The following is a 15,134-nucleotide window of genomic DNA, read 5'->3' on the forward strand; positions in this document are numbered from 1 at the left end:
GTTATTTCTCCTGTTGCCATAATGCTTCTTTCTCTGTGCTCCCTATAGACTTAGTTCGATTTTCTAACTTCTCTGTATCCCCGGTTTGCTTATCCGAAGTCATCCAGTAGGAACATACTACACCCTCAATTTTAACCATATTACACCCACAAAAAAACCACTATCCCCATACAAAGTATGCTCGGATTATCTTTTCCCATCATATCCCATCATTTTAATAACCTTATCGTAACTTCAAAAATTTAAATCGAAAATCCACTAGGGCAAAGGTTTCCGGCCCCTTACAAAAACGCTCTAAACTGATTTTGGTGCGGATGACGAGGGTGTTGGCATGAATGGTGACATGGTGATATGTAACTTGGTGCACAGGCATCTGTGGACTCTGGGTATTGGGCCAAAAGACCACACACGCTCGAATCTCTCGGTCACCACATGGCCATCGTCTTTTTCGGCCATTTAGAGGTGTTTTGACCCTAGAACCGAATGGTACTACCATAAAGATTATTGGCTAACAGCATGGGATGGGTCTCCTGTGTATAGGGGTTTGGGTTTGCGAGCCTTAAAATGCAACAAAACCCTCTCTTAACCTGTAAGAACGGTGACACTCTTGGACTATATGCAGGTCATTATATTTGCTTGACAGAAATGGAGAATGGGAGAAGGACTCCGATAAAAGTATGGTAAACGGCCCAGAAATGCTGGAGTAAAGGGCTGGAAATTGACAGGGACACCGTCAGATCAACTCAGGCCAATTTTCACCTCATTCAAACCTCTCAAAAAAGCCTTTTCTTTTGGGGGTTACATGGTGACCTGAGTTAACAATTTATAATGTTGAGAGTAATGGAGCAGGTACTGCTTTGTTCAAAGGCAACAATAGTCTAATGTATAGCACTTAGCTAAAAAGACTTATAGACATCCATAGAGTATGTTCAAACTAATAATATATAATAATTTTTTGATATGAGTAGTTATGATACGGTGTTTATACAAGAGTAATGACCATCACAACGAAGGCCTGCCATAGAGTAATCCAACTACTTTCAATGAAATATAGAATATTACACTTTACGAACTATATGTAATTGATGTCAAATATATTGAGGTAGAACGCGTTGCCACTCAAAATTTTAACATTCTGGAATCGCCAGACTCAAGAAAATTAAAAGATTATCAGACAATTCAATCTAACTTGCCATTCACGGATTGAAAATTTCATATCCGTTAAAGCTCCTTGCCTGTCTTCTCATAATAAATGATCAGAATGAAATGAAATCAAAAATTGCAAGATCCACACAACCCCACTCAATACCCCGAAGGATATATGAGCATTTGGGAAGTTGGAATATGCTCTCATGGCGCTGTGCAATGCCTCTGAAAGCCTATTATCACAGGAACACATGATCTCCCGCAATATCTCTTGGTAAGTATGAAGAGTAAAAAGTATCACAGAAATTGCAATTTCTGAGCGAGATCAACTTCCTTTTATATCATTGACAGCCATCCGGGTAACTATGCATATAATCGCATAATTTTTACATCCGTGCCGCAATACAATACATCAACTGAAAAATTTGGATCCTGCAGATAACCCTCGTCCTAACTGTACGAATTCTAACTGTACGAATTCTTAACTATGGAAGATTAACTATATAATCACGTCAATGGAACAGTGCTCTTTAGTAGAATTGGATAACTAAGGCATTCTAGTTCGTTGTAAGCGTCCCTCGTAGTACCCATGGACGTCTACCACGAGTTTATCGAGCCGTCGCGGGTCAGCCATTGTGTCGGGTGCAATTTCATCTCACCTTCTACAAGGCACTTGGTTGTTGGCAAAGCGACTTTACTTCAGATCTTCGAAGTAGTACTCTTAAAGCAGTCTACTCCGAACAAACCGCAGTATAGATTGAAGCTCGTGGACCAGTTCAAGCTCCACGGGCTTATCACCGATCTTAAACCGATCCGAACGCTTGAAAACCCGAACCTTGACTACTTACTTGTGTCTACCAAATATGCCAAGTTCTCTGTGATCAAATGGGACCATCACACCCATACAATCTCCACAGTATCGTTACATTACTATGAGAATGCGATTCAGAACTCAACCTACGAGAAACTCTCGCAATCAGAGCTTTTGTTGGAGCCAACTCACAATTCGTGTAGTTGTTTGAGGTTCAAGAACTTACTCTGTTTCTTACCGTTTGAGACTGCTGAAGAACTCGAAGAGGAAGAAGAAGATAATGAAAATGAAAACATGGACCAGTCTGATGGCGAGGATCAAGGAAGATCCAAGAAGAGAGGTGCTTTGGAAAATGGTGTTAATAACGGTGGTGGCTTACTTGGTGAGCTGGGTCGGTTCTTCGATAACAGTTTTCTCATTGACGGATCGAGTTTAGACCCATCTGTTGGTTCTATCATCGATATGCAATTTCTTCATAAGTACAGAGAGCCTACTTTTGGTATCTTATCTCAGAGGCAACAGTCATGGGCTGGTAATTTGCCCAAGATTAAGGATAACGTGCAATTCTGTATCTTAACTTTGGACTTGACCACTAAATCAACAGTTTCTGTGTTGAAGATTGATAACCTTCCTTATGATGTAGATCGTATCATACCGTTGCCAGCACCATTGAATGGCTGTTTATTACTCGGATGTAATGAAATCATACACGTCGATAACGGTGGTATTGTAAGAAGAATAGCTGTAAACCAGTTCACTTCTAGCGTCACTACATCTACGAAGATGTATGCCGACCAATCCAACTTGAACCTCAAACTCGAAGAGTGTACTGTTGTTCCAATTCCAAATGACCATCGTGTATTGTTGGTATTGTCCACGGGAGAGTTCTATTACATTAATTTCGAAGTGGACGGAAAATCTATCAAGAAGTTCACAATAGACACAGTTGAAGAGACGCTATACAAAGACGTTCAATTAACGTTCCCAGGAGATGTGGCTGCTTTGGACAACAACTTGTTGTTCTTTGCCAATCAAAATGGAAACAGTCCTCTAGTACAATACAAATACCAAGACAGCTCACTCAATCCCAAGAAAGCCACGGCTCACAAGACTGAAAAAGACGATGACGAAGAAGATGAGAACGAAGATGATGATGACGATGACTTATATAAAGATGAAGAGGAAGAGGTCAAAGTTGTTCTAGGGAATTCTGTTATCGAATTTGTCCATCACGATGAATTAGTTAATAACGGTGTAATTTCCAACTTCACTATGGGATATTACTCCACTGAGAAATTCAAGTCCAATTTAAAAAACCCAAATTTCAAGGAGGTTTCTATAATTGCCAGTGCTGGCTCCCATAAGCAATCGAAATTGAACATAATTACTCCATCTATTCAGCCGATTATATCGTCTTCCTTGAGCTTCTCGCAAATCAACAGAATGTGGAACCTTAACCAAAAATACTTAATCACTTCTGATGATATTAACCTCAAATCAGAGATCTTCCAAATTGAGAAGTCGTTTGCAAGATTAAACTCCAAAGATTTCATAAATGGAGAATCCACCATTGCGATGCACGAGTTGAACAACGGTAAATTCATCTTACAAGTCACACCAAAGCAAATTGTTTTATATAATAACTTGTTCAAGAAGCGCATTACATTGAATGATGAAATCAAAGATGATGAGATTATCAATAGTGTTCTTAGAGACGAATTCCTCATGATCTTCTTATCCAGCGGTGATGTTATGATCTTTTCCATCAACACCTATAATGAGTCATATTCGAAAGTGGATATCCCCAAGATCTTGGCAGATACTATTATCACCACAGGATATATTACAAATTCGCATTTGTTGAGTGCTGTTCTGAAAGATGTAAATTTATTGATTAAGAGTGGCACAAAGAGAGCTAGGGCGTCGTCCATAATATCATCATCTGGAAAGAATGCTGCCCAAGCAAAGAACTTGGGACCAAAACAGAAGACTTTTGTCTTGGTTACAGGTGATAATAGAATTGTGGCCTTCAACAGAGTTCACAATCAAAGATGTTACCAGTTGAACAATGTTGATAGGTTCTCTGACACCTTAGCACTTGCATTCTTCGAACCCAAACAGACAGATCCAGATCCTTTTATCAAACAAGTCATGCTTAACGAAATTGGAGACCAGAACCATAAAGAAGAGTATATGACCATTTTAACCATTGGTGGTGAAGTCCTCTTGTACAAATTATACTTCGACGGCGAAAACTTCCAGTTTAAGAAAGAGAAGGATTTAACTATAACTGGTGCTCCAGAGAATGCTTATCCAATTGGAACGGCAGTTGAGAGAAGATTAGTATATTTCCCAAACTTGAATGGATATACATCCATCTTCGTCACTGGTGTTACACCATATTTGATTCTCAAATCTCTCCATTCGATTCCGAGGATTTTCAAATTCTCCAAGATCCCTGCACTTTCCATTTCTCCTTTTAATGACTCGAAGGTTAAGAATGGTTTAATTTTCTTAGACAACCACAAGAATGCCAGAATCTGTGAATTGCCTCTTGATTTCGATTATGAAAACTCGTGGCCTATGAAACATATACCAATTGGGGAGCTGATCCGTTCAATTACATATCACGAAACTTCGAACACCTACGTTTTGTCGACATTTAAGGAAATTCCTTATGATTGTCTTGATGAAGAAGGTAATCCTATTGTAGGAGTTCAACCTGACAAGCCAAGGGCGATAGAGTACAAGGGATCAATTAAGTTGATTTCTCCATTCAACTGGTCTGTAATTGACACGATTGAATTGACAGACAACGAAGTTGGTATGACTGTGAAATCAATGGTATTAGATGTGGGATCATCTAGCAAAAAGTTTAAGAATAAGAAAGAGTTCATTGTGATTGGCTCAGGTAAATACAGAATGGAAGATTTATCAGCAAATGGTTCTTTCAAAATTTACGAGATTATTGACATTATTCCAGAACCTGACAGACCAGAAACCAATCATAAATTTAAGGAAGTCTTCAAGGAAGACACTCGAGGAGCTGTCACTGCCGTTTGTGAGGTCAGTGGAAGGTTCTTGGTTTCGCAAGGTCAAAAAGTGATAGTAAGAGATCTACAAGATGATGGTGTAGTTCCGGTAGCATTCTTGGACACTTCAGTTTATGTTTCTGAAGCTAAAAGTTTCGGTAACCTCTTAATATTAGGGGATTCATTGAAAAGTATTTGGTTGGTAGGTTTCGATGCTGAACCATTCAGAATGATCATGTTAGGAAAGGATTTACAGCAGCTCGATGTCAATTGTGCTGACTTTATCACCAAAGATGAAGAAATCTTTGTGTTGATTGCTGATAATAACAACATTTTGCATTTAGTTCAGTATGATCCAGAAGACCCTACTTCTTTGAATGGACAGAGATTGATTATCAAAGCATCGTTTGCCATCAATTCACAGGTAACTTGTCTCAAATCCATTCCTAAGAGTGAAGAGCTGTACAATCACGAAACCGGTGACAAGGATACAGCTGTTACGGGAGATTTCCAGACCATTGGTTCCACTATTGATGGGTCATTTTTCAGTGTTTCTCCAATCAGCGAATCCAGTTATAGGAGAATGTATATTTTGCAGCAGCAATTGACCGACAAGGAGTTCCATTACTGTGGCTTGAACCCGAGATTGAACAGATTCGGTGGGTTATCATTAACGGTGAATGACACCAACACCAAGCCTATGCTTGACTACGATGTCATTAAGGGTTACGGAAAGTTGAATGAAGATAGAAAGAAGAACTTGGCTGCAAAGGTCAGTGCTAAGAACATATACCAGGATATCTGGAAGGATATCATTGAGTTCGAGAACGGCCTAAAAGGGTTGTAGTATATATGTAATATAGAGAGTAAGATTAGCTATTTGAATAAAATGGCACTACTTAGTAGAATTTATGGAGGAAGAGATGAATATTTCTACTTTATATTTGGTTTCAGATCTAGTATTGTGAGTCTATTGTACGAAGTCTTCATAAAACTGCTTCATTCTTAAGTACCAAATATATATTCATTATACATAAAACCAATTCAATTTCAGCTTCCAAATACATATCCATAATATTTAAAACCACTTCATTATTAAGTACCAAATATATATTTCATTATACATAAAACTGCTTCATTTTCACCTATATATACTCATGATACATAAAACTACTTCCTTCTTAGCTACCCACAATTAAAAAGAGACTATCCCATTGGTATGTATGTCATTTTTCATTTCTCATTGTCGCAAAAAATAGCCTATCCGGCACTAAAACCCTTCAAACCCGCGGACTCCCAAATCCGGATTTGGAATATATTGAAATATCGAATAACCAGATTCTTCATCTGTTTAAATCGTGGTTTTATCTTCAAAGTCGTTAGTGTCTTCCATTATAGCAAGTGATAATGGCTAGGGGAAAGGGCGGTAGAAAATCAGTGTCGTTTCAACCTAACGAACTGGCTGGAAACTCGGATTCTGGTGAAATAACAAATGGTGATGGTGAACATACGGAACACCAGGCTACGGTCTCTGGAGTGAAGCCAAATGTGCCCTCGTTAACATTTCCAATCATCCCAGTGCAAAATTTACTTATAGTTTACTATATGTTTTACTCGGGATTGACAGAAAACATAGCAGACACGCTTTTCAGCGGATTGTGGACGATTATAATAACCCAGATCTCGTCTGGATCGCTTATTCTATACGCTTCGAAGAAGAAGACCAAAAAGGCACAAGATAGCACAAATGTGCCGCTTTTATTGGCTGGAAGTACAGCAATTGCCCTATTCTTATCTATTCCGTTGTTTATAGTGGTTATTCTCTTTGGAGCCCCACTTGCAGAGCATCTCAAAGAGACTTTCTTGTTGTCTGTACACTTGTCATTCTTGATCTTCTACCCACTTTTGGTATTGTTCAAGTTCGACTTACAGGCATTTGCTCACAACTTCCAAGTTGATAATATGTATTCATTGATATTCAACCATTCGGTGCTTGCCTCAAGTTTCATGACCATTGTGGGAACATGGATCGGAGTTATTCCTATTCCATTGGACTGGGATAGACCCTGGCAACAATGGCCAATCACATTATTGGTTGGAGGTTACTTGGGTTCTGTAGTGGGAGGATTGGTGAGTTTGATATTTTAATATCGACTTTGCCATATAGTTAGCTGTAAAGTTTCAGAGCTCACATTAACTAGTCTCGGGGTATACATACGTCCAGGAAGTCATAATCCTGGGGTGTTGTTACTTTGTGATTTCGTATTTGGGTTATTTCGCTAACAATATTTATTTTAATACAAGCTCCAAATGTAATTAATAGAATATGTTTAACAATGAGTGCCGTATGTAATTTGCCGAAACGAACGTGGCAGCAGAATACGATAAGCGTTATGGCATGGCCGATAACCGATATGTTCATGGCCAAGTATTAAAGTCTAGTTCTACGGTAATAATGACACACTTACAAATCAACTTCCCAAGGCTTGAAATGGTTGATAGGCAATTACCATACCACAACGAATGCAAAAAAATATATGTCAACACAAGATTACATGAAATGATCCAACCCAAAATCTCAAAGTTTCAAGCTGTGTTTAGCTGTATCTACAAAATGCTGACTACGTCTTTGCAGCCATTTACTGTTAATAGTCTAGACTTTTACCCAACACTAATGTGATTACCAATGATATGCAAAGCCATGGAACGAGGGCCGTTTTCAGTTTCTACGAAGCTGACCGATCAGACTTCTAAACCACATCCATGAAGGCTTATCTCCAGTAAAAGTTATCAAAGTGGTATCTTCCTTGATAACACCGGGCTTTGGCAAAGAATGCAAAAGCGGAAGAAACTTACAATTATAATTAGTACATCCCAAAAGGATTCTGGAACCCCTATAGTGGCGGTCGGATATGGCGATTTCCGAGGATATGTTGTCATGTGACAGATGCCAATATACCCACCAGGGTTTAAGAAGCGTTTCCCCCATAGATTATGGATTATGGATCTACTAGTTAAAGGTTTTAGTTCATGAAAATTCCAATTCCGTGGACCAACGTGAGCCCCTGAGTACTCCCGATTCGGGATTTTATCCTTCTCTTTTCAAAACTGCCCTAGACACGATGACCACCCATTGCCACCGCCATTGCTGGTGTGCACCCATCCCAAAGCAACTCGCTAACAGCAACGTTTGCCGACAGCAATAATTACCTCATACCCATGCCTCTAACACGCTGTGTATCCGGAGAAGGAATATCGCTCAGAGCCCAGACCCCAAATTCCACCGGTTTTGCTGAATAATTTTCACCTTTGCCCAAGCCATATGGCATATGTCATCCAGTCATCGACCGGAAGTCACCCACAAAAAAGATGGGGTTTGTGAGCCGCACCGCCATCTTCGGAGTTGCCCCAAATTTTTCAGTTGGGGGGCCGTGGACACCACGGAACGGGGCTATCCATTCGAAGTGAATGCGTATATAAGGAGTCGGATCTGTCAGTATGGAAACAGCAATGTGAGGAATTTGTTGAGACATCAATTCAATTGAACAAGTCTGAATTTTAACCAGTAAATTCGGAGCTTTCTTATTGCTATTGTACTCTGAATAAACTCTCATAAAACAACTCGAAAAATGACTCTTGGTGTCGGTGACAAATTCCCAACCTCTATTAACCCAAAGTATGTTCCATACACAAAGGAAAACGACAAACTCACGGCTTGTGCCAACCCAATTGAATTGAACTTGGCCAAGGAGTTCGCTGGTAAGACCGTCGTTGTCACAGCTGTGCCAGGTGCTTTCACCCCTACCTGCACCGAGCAGCACATTCCCGATTACTTGAAGAACTTGCAGGCTTTCAAGGACAAGGGTGTATCCAGAATCATTGTGTTGTCTGCCAACGATCCATTCGTGTTATCTGCTTGGGGAAAGGCTTTGGGCTACAAAGAAGAAGAGAACTTCATTGTGTTCGCTAATGACCCATTGGCCAAGATCTCTTCGGAATTAGGAGACAAGTACACTGCTGACTTGAGTTCTGTTGGTTTCGGTGTTAGAACTGCCAGATATGCTGGTATTGTTGTTGATGGTAAGATCACCTTCCTCCAAAACGAGGACGAATTGGGATTCACCGAGATCTCCAGTTCTAAGAATATCTTAGACAGAATCTAAGGGTCTACAGAAGCTCATTTCTTACTCTGTCACTACAGGACCATTCAAAACACAAATTCCGGCCCTTTTTTCAATTTTTTTTATATAATATTCATAGTGACATTCTAACCTAAAAATATATCGACTTTTCAACTCAATTGTTCCTTTAATGCCTCCACAATTGCAACCACTAGACTTCTCTTTACCTCCCAACAATAATGTCTATTACTCTTACTTTTCAATGTGCGACATTTTCGTATTTTTGCACCTACAAAAAAATAAAAACGCGCTCCGAAAAAAGATTTTTGAACCGATTTATCAAAAGACGTGAAAGACTGTTGATTGGTGTTTAGATTACAATTGGTGTTAGTAAGGTATTGTATTGTAGATTTGATATTGTAGTACTAGGAAAGAACTATCATGGTAGGATTTCCAGCTGTTCCCAGAGTGGTTGGAGATACTGACGATGATGCTTCAATCCATTTGCATACTTATGTTGGACCAGCCAAACCTCTACCAAAGATGAGGACTGCTGCGGACGAGAAGATATACAGAGAATTGTACAAGTCAAAGGAAGAGACTTTGGCCAGAAATTACGATAGTGAAGATGACGAAGAGGAAGACTTGAGAAATGAAATTGAGTTGAACGAGTCTTTCAGTAAGTTTCAGCAGCTGCTACTGGCTACCAATTTGGATCAACCAAATTCAAATGATCACAATGGAGACATAGACGTCAGCGACTCAGATACCTACAATGAAAGCAGCGATGACGAAGATCTGTTCAATGAGAACAGCATATTCAATAAGGCAGAAGATGTCAGATATGCAGCTCGAAGAGAAAATAGTAGCACAAACAATGCAGATATAGGAAATGTATCTGAGAGATCAGTTAAGGAATATTACAATACAAGAGACACGTCTCGTTATTCAAACAATGACGAGACACAATACAAGTCGTTCGAGGAAGAAGACTACGGTCAAAAGGGGGCTCTGCTGGAAGTAAATAGAGTAGCAGAAGAAGCTGCTGAGCCAGAAATTACAGAAACTATAGATGACAAAAACCTGAAGTCTAAAATTCAGGGGACGTCTCCAAGATCAAACGAAGGTCTGAATTTGCAATATGCTTTCTTCGCGGTGCTTTCATTCATTTTAACACTTGTGGCAGTGGTAGTCTATCAGACTATGATAGCAGAAGTGCCCTATGAGAGCAGAGTGTTCGGATCGAATCTAAGGAAAGTTGAAAATAAAATAGATAAGATCTCGAAGTGGGTATCTACTCTCGAAAAGAGACACGATATGTTGGAGTCCACAGTAGAATTGGTGGTGAAGAATCAGAATGAGCAATACGATATCACGATTCAGAGATTCGAAGAGGTTGAAACGAGACTCGTGGGACATACAACGGAGTTCATCAAATTACGTCAACAACTTAACGAGGACATATACACTGATCAGAACAAATTGGAGGAAATCAATGACAAATTGGCGAAGTTGGTAAAGGCTAACGATGATATTGATTCACTTAAACAGCAAATTGTCAACGAGTTGGTCAATAAGCTTCCTGACCATATCCCAGTTTATATCAAAAACGACAGAATACACTTCAAACCAGCCTTTCATAAGTACTTATTTAATTTCATTGAGAGTTATGGCAAGAACTTAACAGGTGCTGCTGCAACACCGGACTGGGATCAATTCCTTCTGAAGAATACAGGGCAATTGGATGAATTAATATCAAAGCAAGTCACCGAAAGCTCGACCATTCTCAAGGAGAAATTGGAAGGTCTTGTTCAAAGGCAAATGCTGGAATTCAACCAAAACATAATAGACAAGTTTAACCACTTGGTAGACTCGCTTAATGTGGAAGATGGAAATTCTGATTCTCCTTTGAAGACGGCTGCTACACCTTTGTTGCTCAGTCAATTAGCAGAGATCTTGGCAAAAGGCTCAATAAAGGTCAATTATGCCGACTACAACTTGGGAGCTCGTATTCTTGGGTTTTTAACGCAGGGAAATTCTAATAACGCCAGGGAGACACAACCCTTCTTCGGTCGTATCCTATTTGGTTGGTACCACTATTTATCAATGAAATCGCCTCGAGAATGGAAATACAACGCAAACAACGTGCTCCTAGATAACGAGCTGAGCTGGAATTGTGAATTGGATTCATGTTCCATAGGAATTCGCTTGTTCAATCAGATAATTCTTACTGACGTCATAATCAAAAGCAGAAACATGGGTAGGGTGAGCTTATGGGTAAAGCCTAGAAGCCAAAGTCACTACGATAAACTACATAATTACCAAAAACAGTTCAAGGTACTTAACGATAAGAGCTCCAATAGGTATCTTCGCAAGTTCCTCAAGATCTCGGAACATCCCATTTCTTCAGGAGTTACGCATCTTGAGGTACCAGTGAAACTTGTCAGCTTAGCAATTCCACTTCGCGATATCTACTTGGAATTCATTCCTATTGAAGTTGAAGAAGAGTCTGCAACAACAAACATAACATCTACATCAAATGGTCATGTTTCACGTGCCCACCTGGCTCTACAGATAGATTACATAAAGGTGTACGGTATAAGTGAAGTCAATGCGTATAAGTCGGACCAGCACTTAAATCTGCTCCTCACCCAAAGCCGAAGCGACGACACTGTGCATGACCACACCGAGCTGAACCAGGGAGTAGACTATTTGGACTTCTTTGGTAGCAATGTTGAAGATGGTTTGACTCTTGGAGACGACGAGGAGACATAAGGCGATTGCCCAAAGAGGAATAATGTCGGTCTGCTAGGTGAGCGCCGTGTCTGCACATAGAATAGACACCGACAAAAAATATTGGGGTTTGTATGCTGGTCGTGCATACCCATATAATATTGATAATATTACTGTACAAGTATTTTTCAAATTGAATAACCGACGAGGTTGTCCCAATACCCCCACAACTGTACCAAGTAGAGATGAAAATTGACTTGTTTCAGAGTGAGGGTGAAGAGGTAAGTTGGGAAAATATTCCTGAACGAGTACAGTGCTCGAGAAATTAGGAAAGCAGTGCCAATGGAAATCAGAATGTATATTTTAGGTTTTTTTTGACAAGGGTAACCTTTTGCAACGAGTTGGAGATGAAGGCAGTTTAGCCGTGGGAGTAGCATTCGCAATGTTACAAGTTACAGTTGTCAAGCGGCTTGTTGCTCTGATAATGTGGTCTTTACCTTTTCCCCCATTGTGGGTCGGGTCGCTCGGTTTTTCGTAATGATCTTGAATGCCTCACTCTACTCAATAGTTTATATACAAGATCCGGAATGTGTTAAAACAATTGATGTATGGTTCGACTTCCAAGCAATTTCCAAGTCAGCACAAATCTATTGTCGATGCGGTGTATATCTCCCGTGAGCACCAATGATTTAAGCTTGTCTTGAAACAATAGTCGCTGAGCCAAAGCGACATGAAAGCAAAATGTTATCATAAGCTTGGCCAAGAGCATTTTTTGTGTAAGTGTAAACAAATAAACAATCTAGTAAGGGGAACTGACTCTAAACAATTGGTATAAAACAAATAGCAGCACTTTTTGCGATGGTGCCGCACACGGCCTTTTGAGTTTCCAAGATTTGAAACATTAAACTACAATATACGATAGAACAGCCAAGTCTACACCCCATGCAGTTAAAATTTGAAACTTCGTCTTTATATTAACAACTAGGATAGTGAACCCACAGGGACAAGGACTAAATATGCCCTCAAGATATTAATTTTTTAATTAATTAAAGAAAATATTTATTTTGAAACCAGTCTTCTAAACAAGAAGTTGTCAGAAACAACTCCAAATGAGTCTGTTCGACTCCAGAAAAAGCTGCGCAGCTTAAAGGTTAGGAGAGTCCATTATATTGAACCTCCCTCCCTTGAGAAAGAAAAATGTGATTAACCAGAAAGATATAAACAGATAAAGAACCAATTAAAGAAAACTATATACTAGTAGTCACAAAGTAGTATATGGCTTTCTTGTAACAATTGTAAATTCTAAACTGCTTACAATAAGTAAGCAGCCAAACCAGCCAAACCAGCGACGACAACTGGAGCAGCTTGAGCAGCAGCAGCACCCTCAGCTAAGGAAACTTCTGGAGCAACGGAAGCTGGAGCAGAGGTGGACTCAGCACCAACAGTCTCAGCGGCCTTGGTGGTCACTGGAGCAGCAGCCTTGGTGGTCACTGGAGCAGCAGCCTCGGTAGAGACTGGAGCAGCGGCCTTGGTGGTCACTGGAGCAGCAGCCTCAGTGGATGGCAATGGACAGTAAGTGGTGTAGACGGTCTCGTTCTCGGTGACGGTGGTCAAACCGGTGGTGACTGGGACAGCTTCACACTTGTTCTCAACACAAGAAGTGATGGTGACAATGGTGGTAGAGATGTCGGTGACGGTCTCCTCAGCGGACAATGGGCAGTAGGTGGTGTAGACGGTCTCGTACTCCGTGACGGTGGTCAAACCGGTGGTGACGACAGAGGAGTGACAAGCATCGTGGTCACAAGAAGTGATGGTGACGATGGTGGTGGCAATGTCGGTGACGGTTTCGTTAGCGTAAGCAGCTTGAGCAGTGGCAGCAGCAGAGGCTAATAAGACGGCGGATGTGAACTTCATGATGTTGATAATTAAGCGAGTGTGTAGGGTTGAATAACAGAAAGAAGAAGAGTAAGATCTAAAATATTAGGGAAAATACTCAGATTTATATAGTTCTCGAATTCTTCAAATCTTCCACTTTCGGTATTACTGGCCCCATTGACTCAGAGCCTGCCGCTCATATTTTGCGATGAAAGTTCATGAGTGGAATGGGGGAACAGATGCAGTTGGCAAGGTTTGTTTACTGGATGCAAACTTTTTGTGAATTAGTGCAGCATTCATGCAGGCGCGTCTGCCAGTTTAGGTTTGAAAAATATTTTCTGGCATGTTCGATTTTGAATCACCCGAGAAGGAAGAAAATGTCTGGTGTCGGGCGATGGCTTTAGGAAAAAGTGCGCGAGGTTTTGGCTCGATGTAGTAGTTTTGGTTAGTGAGCAGACGACATTGACTGATAGGTAGGCTCGGGGAGATAGCTCGGTGTAGACGAGAAGTCTATCAAGAGAAAGTGAGCCGTGTTTGATTCCGGCAACATGTGGTGGTACTTGGCAACTAGTTGGTCTTTGCTGCTCTCACGATGCGGATCAATCACCACCATGCTACCATGCGGCCCAATATTAGTACTTTAGGAGCACCCTATCACCATCGCGCTGGCTCGGGTACTGCGAGCAACATAAGTCGGCGGCTCTAAGCAGAATAACATCCTACACATTAGTGCTGTACTATGATGTATACCACAGTTAAACTCCATATGAAATACAAATCCGTCGGTTTAGTAGGCAATATGACCAACTACAATAGACCTTGCTGTTGCCAGCTGGATACAGTAACGGCCGCTTTGGGACCTCGTCCAGCTGCAGGTGGTGCTAAAAATAACCGCTTGTATCAATGTCTGCAGGAGTAAACATGTCGTTAGATAAACAAACAGTAGGGTGAGGCAGACGGGCAATTTTCCAGACAATTCATTGGAGAGTTATTAATGGAATTTTGGAGCGTACAGACACAACGACCAGCATATGGCGAGGAATTGTAAACATGATCCCGTTGCAATTCTCATGAAACTGTACAGACATCGTTCTTGTACTGTTTGCGTTTCCGTGCATGCTGCTCTCCTCTCGACAGCAGCTAGTGGCATACTTTGGTGTTCTAATGTACCTATACGTTGTATCGTGAACCCAGACACGAAATCACCGTGCGACATTCACGATGAATATACATATTTTTATTATTTCTGTCATACCTGAAAATTCGCGTTGTATGTGTGTCGGTTTATATGATACCTCCTGCGATGAAGTTACACTGATGATATTATCATTATTATCATGTATATGCCTGAGGGGTACTGTTTGCGTCCTGATATGTCGATATTTTGTGTCTTGCTGTATGGCCTCTTGGGGCCTC

General features: G+C 40.6%; 5 protein-coding genes across 5 annotated transcripts; 4 read left to right on the forward strand and 1 right to left on the reverse strand. All coding sequences in view use genetic code 12, as the record gives it.

Moving 5' to 3' along the window:
* Positions 1–1,663: 1,663 nt before the first annotated feature.
* RJT20DRAFT_129618 (cleavage/polyadenylation factor CFT1) lies at positions 1,664–6,059 on the forward strand. Its single transcript, XM_064917542.1, has one exon. It carries the CDS (start codon positions 1,736–1,738, stop codon positions 5,834–5,836), a length of 4,101 nt encoding a protein of 1,366 aa, XP_064773040.1. The 5' UTR covers positions 1,664–1,735; the 3' UTR covers positions 5,837–6,059.
* Positions 6,060–6,074: 15 nt separating this feature from the next.
* RJT20DRAFT_53812 (mannose-ethanolamine phosphotransferase) lies at positions 6,075–7,262 on the forward strand. The gene has a single exon (XM_064920566.1). The coding sequence runs from the start codon at positions 6,397–6,399 to the stop codon at positions 7,135–7,137; it is 741 nt and encodes a 246-aa protein (XP_064773041.1). The 5' UTR covers positions 6,075–6,396; the 3' UTR covers positions 7,138–7,262.
* Positions 7,263–8,518: 1,256 nt separating this feature from the next.
* Positions 8,519–9,289, forward strand: AHP1 (thioredoxin peroxidase). Its single transcript, XM_064917543.1, has one exon. The coding sequence runs from the start codon at positions 8,619–8,621 to the stop codon at positions 9,150–9,152; it is 534 nt and encodes a 177-aa protein (XP_064773042.1). The 5' UTR covers positions 8,519–8,618; the 3' UTR covers positions 9,153–9,289.
* Positions 9,290–9,458: 169 nt separating this feature from the next.
* RJT20DRAFT_53839 (uncharacterized protein) lies at positions 9,459–11,958 on the forward strand. Its single transcript, XM_064920568.1, has one exon. The coding sequence runs from the start codon at positions 9,552–9,554 to the stop codon at positions 11,883–11,885; it is 2,334 nt and encodes a 777-aa protein (XP_064773043.1). The 5' UTR covers positions 9,459–9,551; the 3' UTR covers positions 11,886–11,958.
* A 1,196-nt stretch (positions 11,959–13,154) lies between these two features.
* Positions 13,155–13,802, reverse strand: PGA62 (Pga62p; the record flags this gene model as incomplete). The annotated part of the gene is made up of 1 exon (XM_064918643.1): positions 13,155–13,802. The coding sequence occupies exon 1, from the start codon at positions 13,755–13,757 to the stop codon at positions 13,155–13,157; it is 603 nt and encodes a 200-aa protein (XP_064773044.1). The 5' UTR covers positions 13,758–13,802.
* Between the last annotated feature and the right edge of the window lie 1,332 nt (positions 13,803–15,134).

Source organism: Scheffersomyces xylosifermentans (genome assembly GCF_036884685.1).
Source record: "Scheffersomyces xylosifermentans strain CBS 12540 chromosome Unknown RJT20scaffold_6, whole genome shotgun sequence".
Classification (NCBI taxonomy): Eukaryota; Fungi; Ascomycota; class Pichiomycetes; order Serinales; family Debaryomycetaceae; genus Scheffersomyces; species Scheffersomyces xylosifermentans.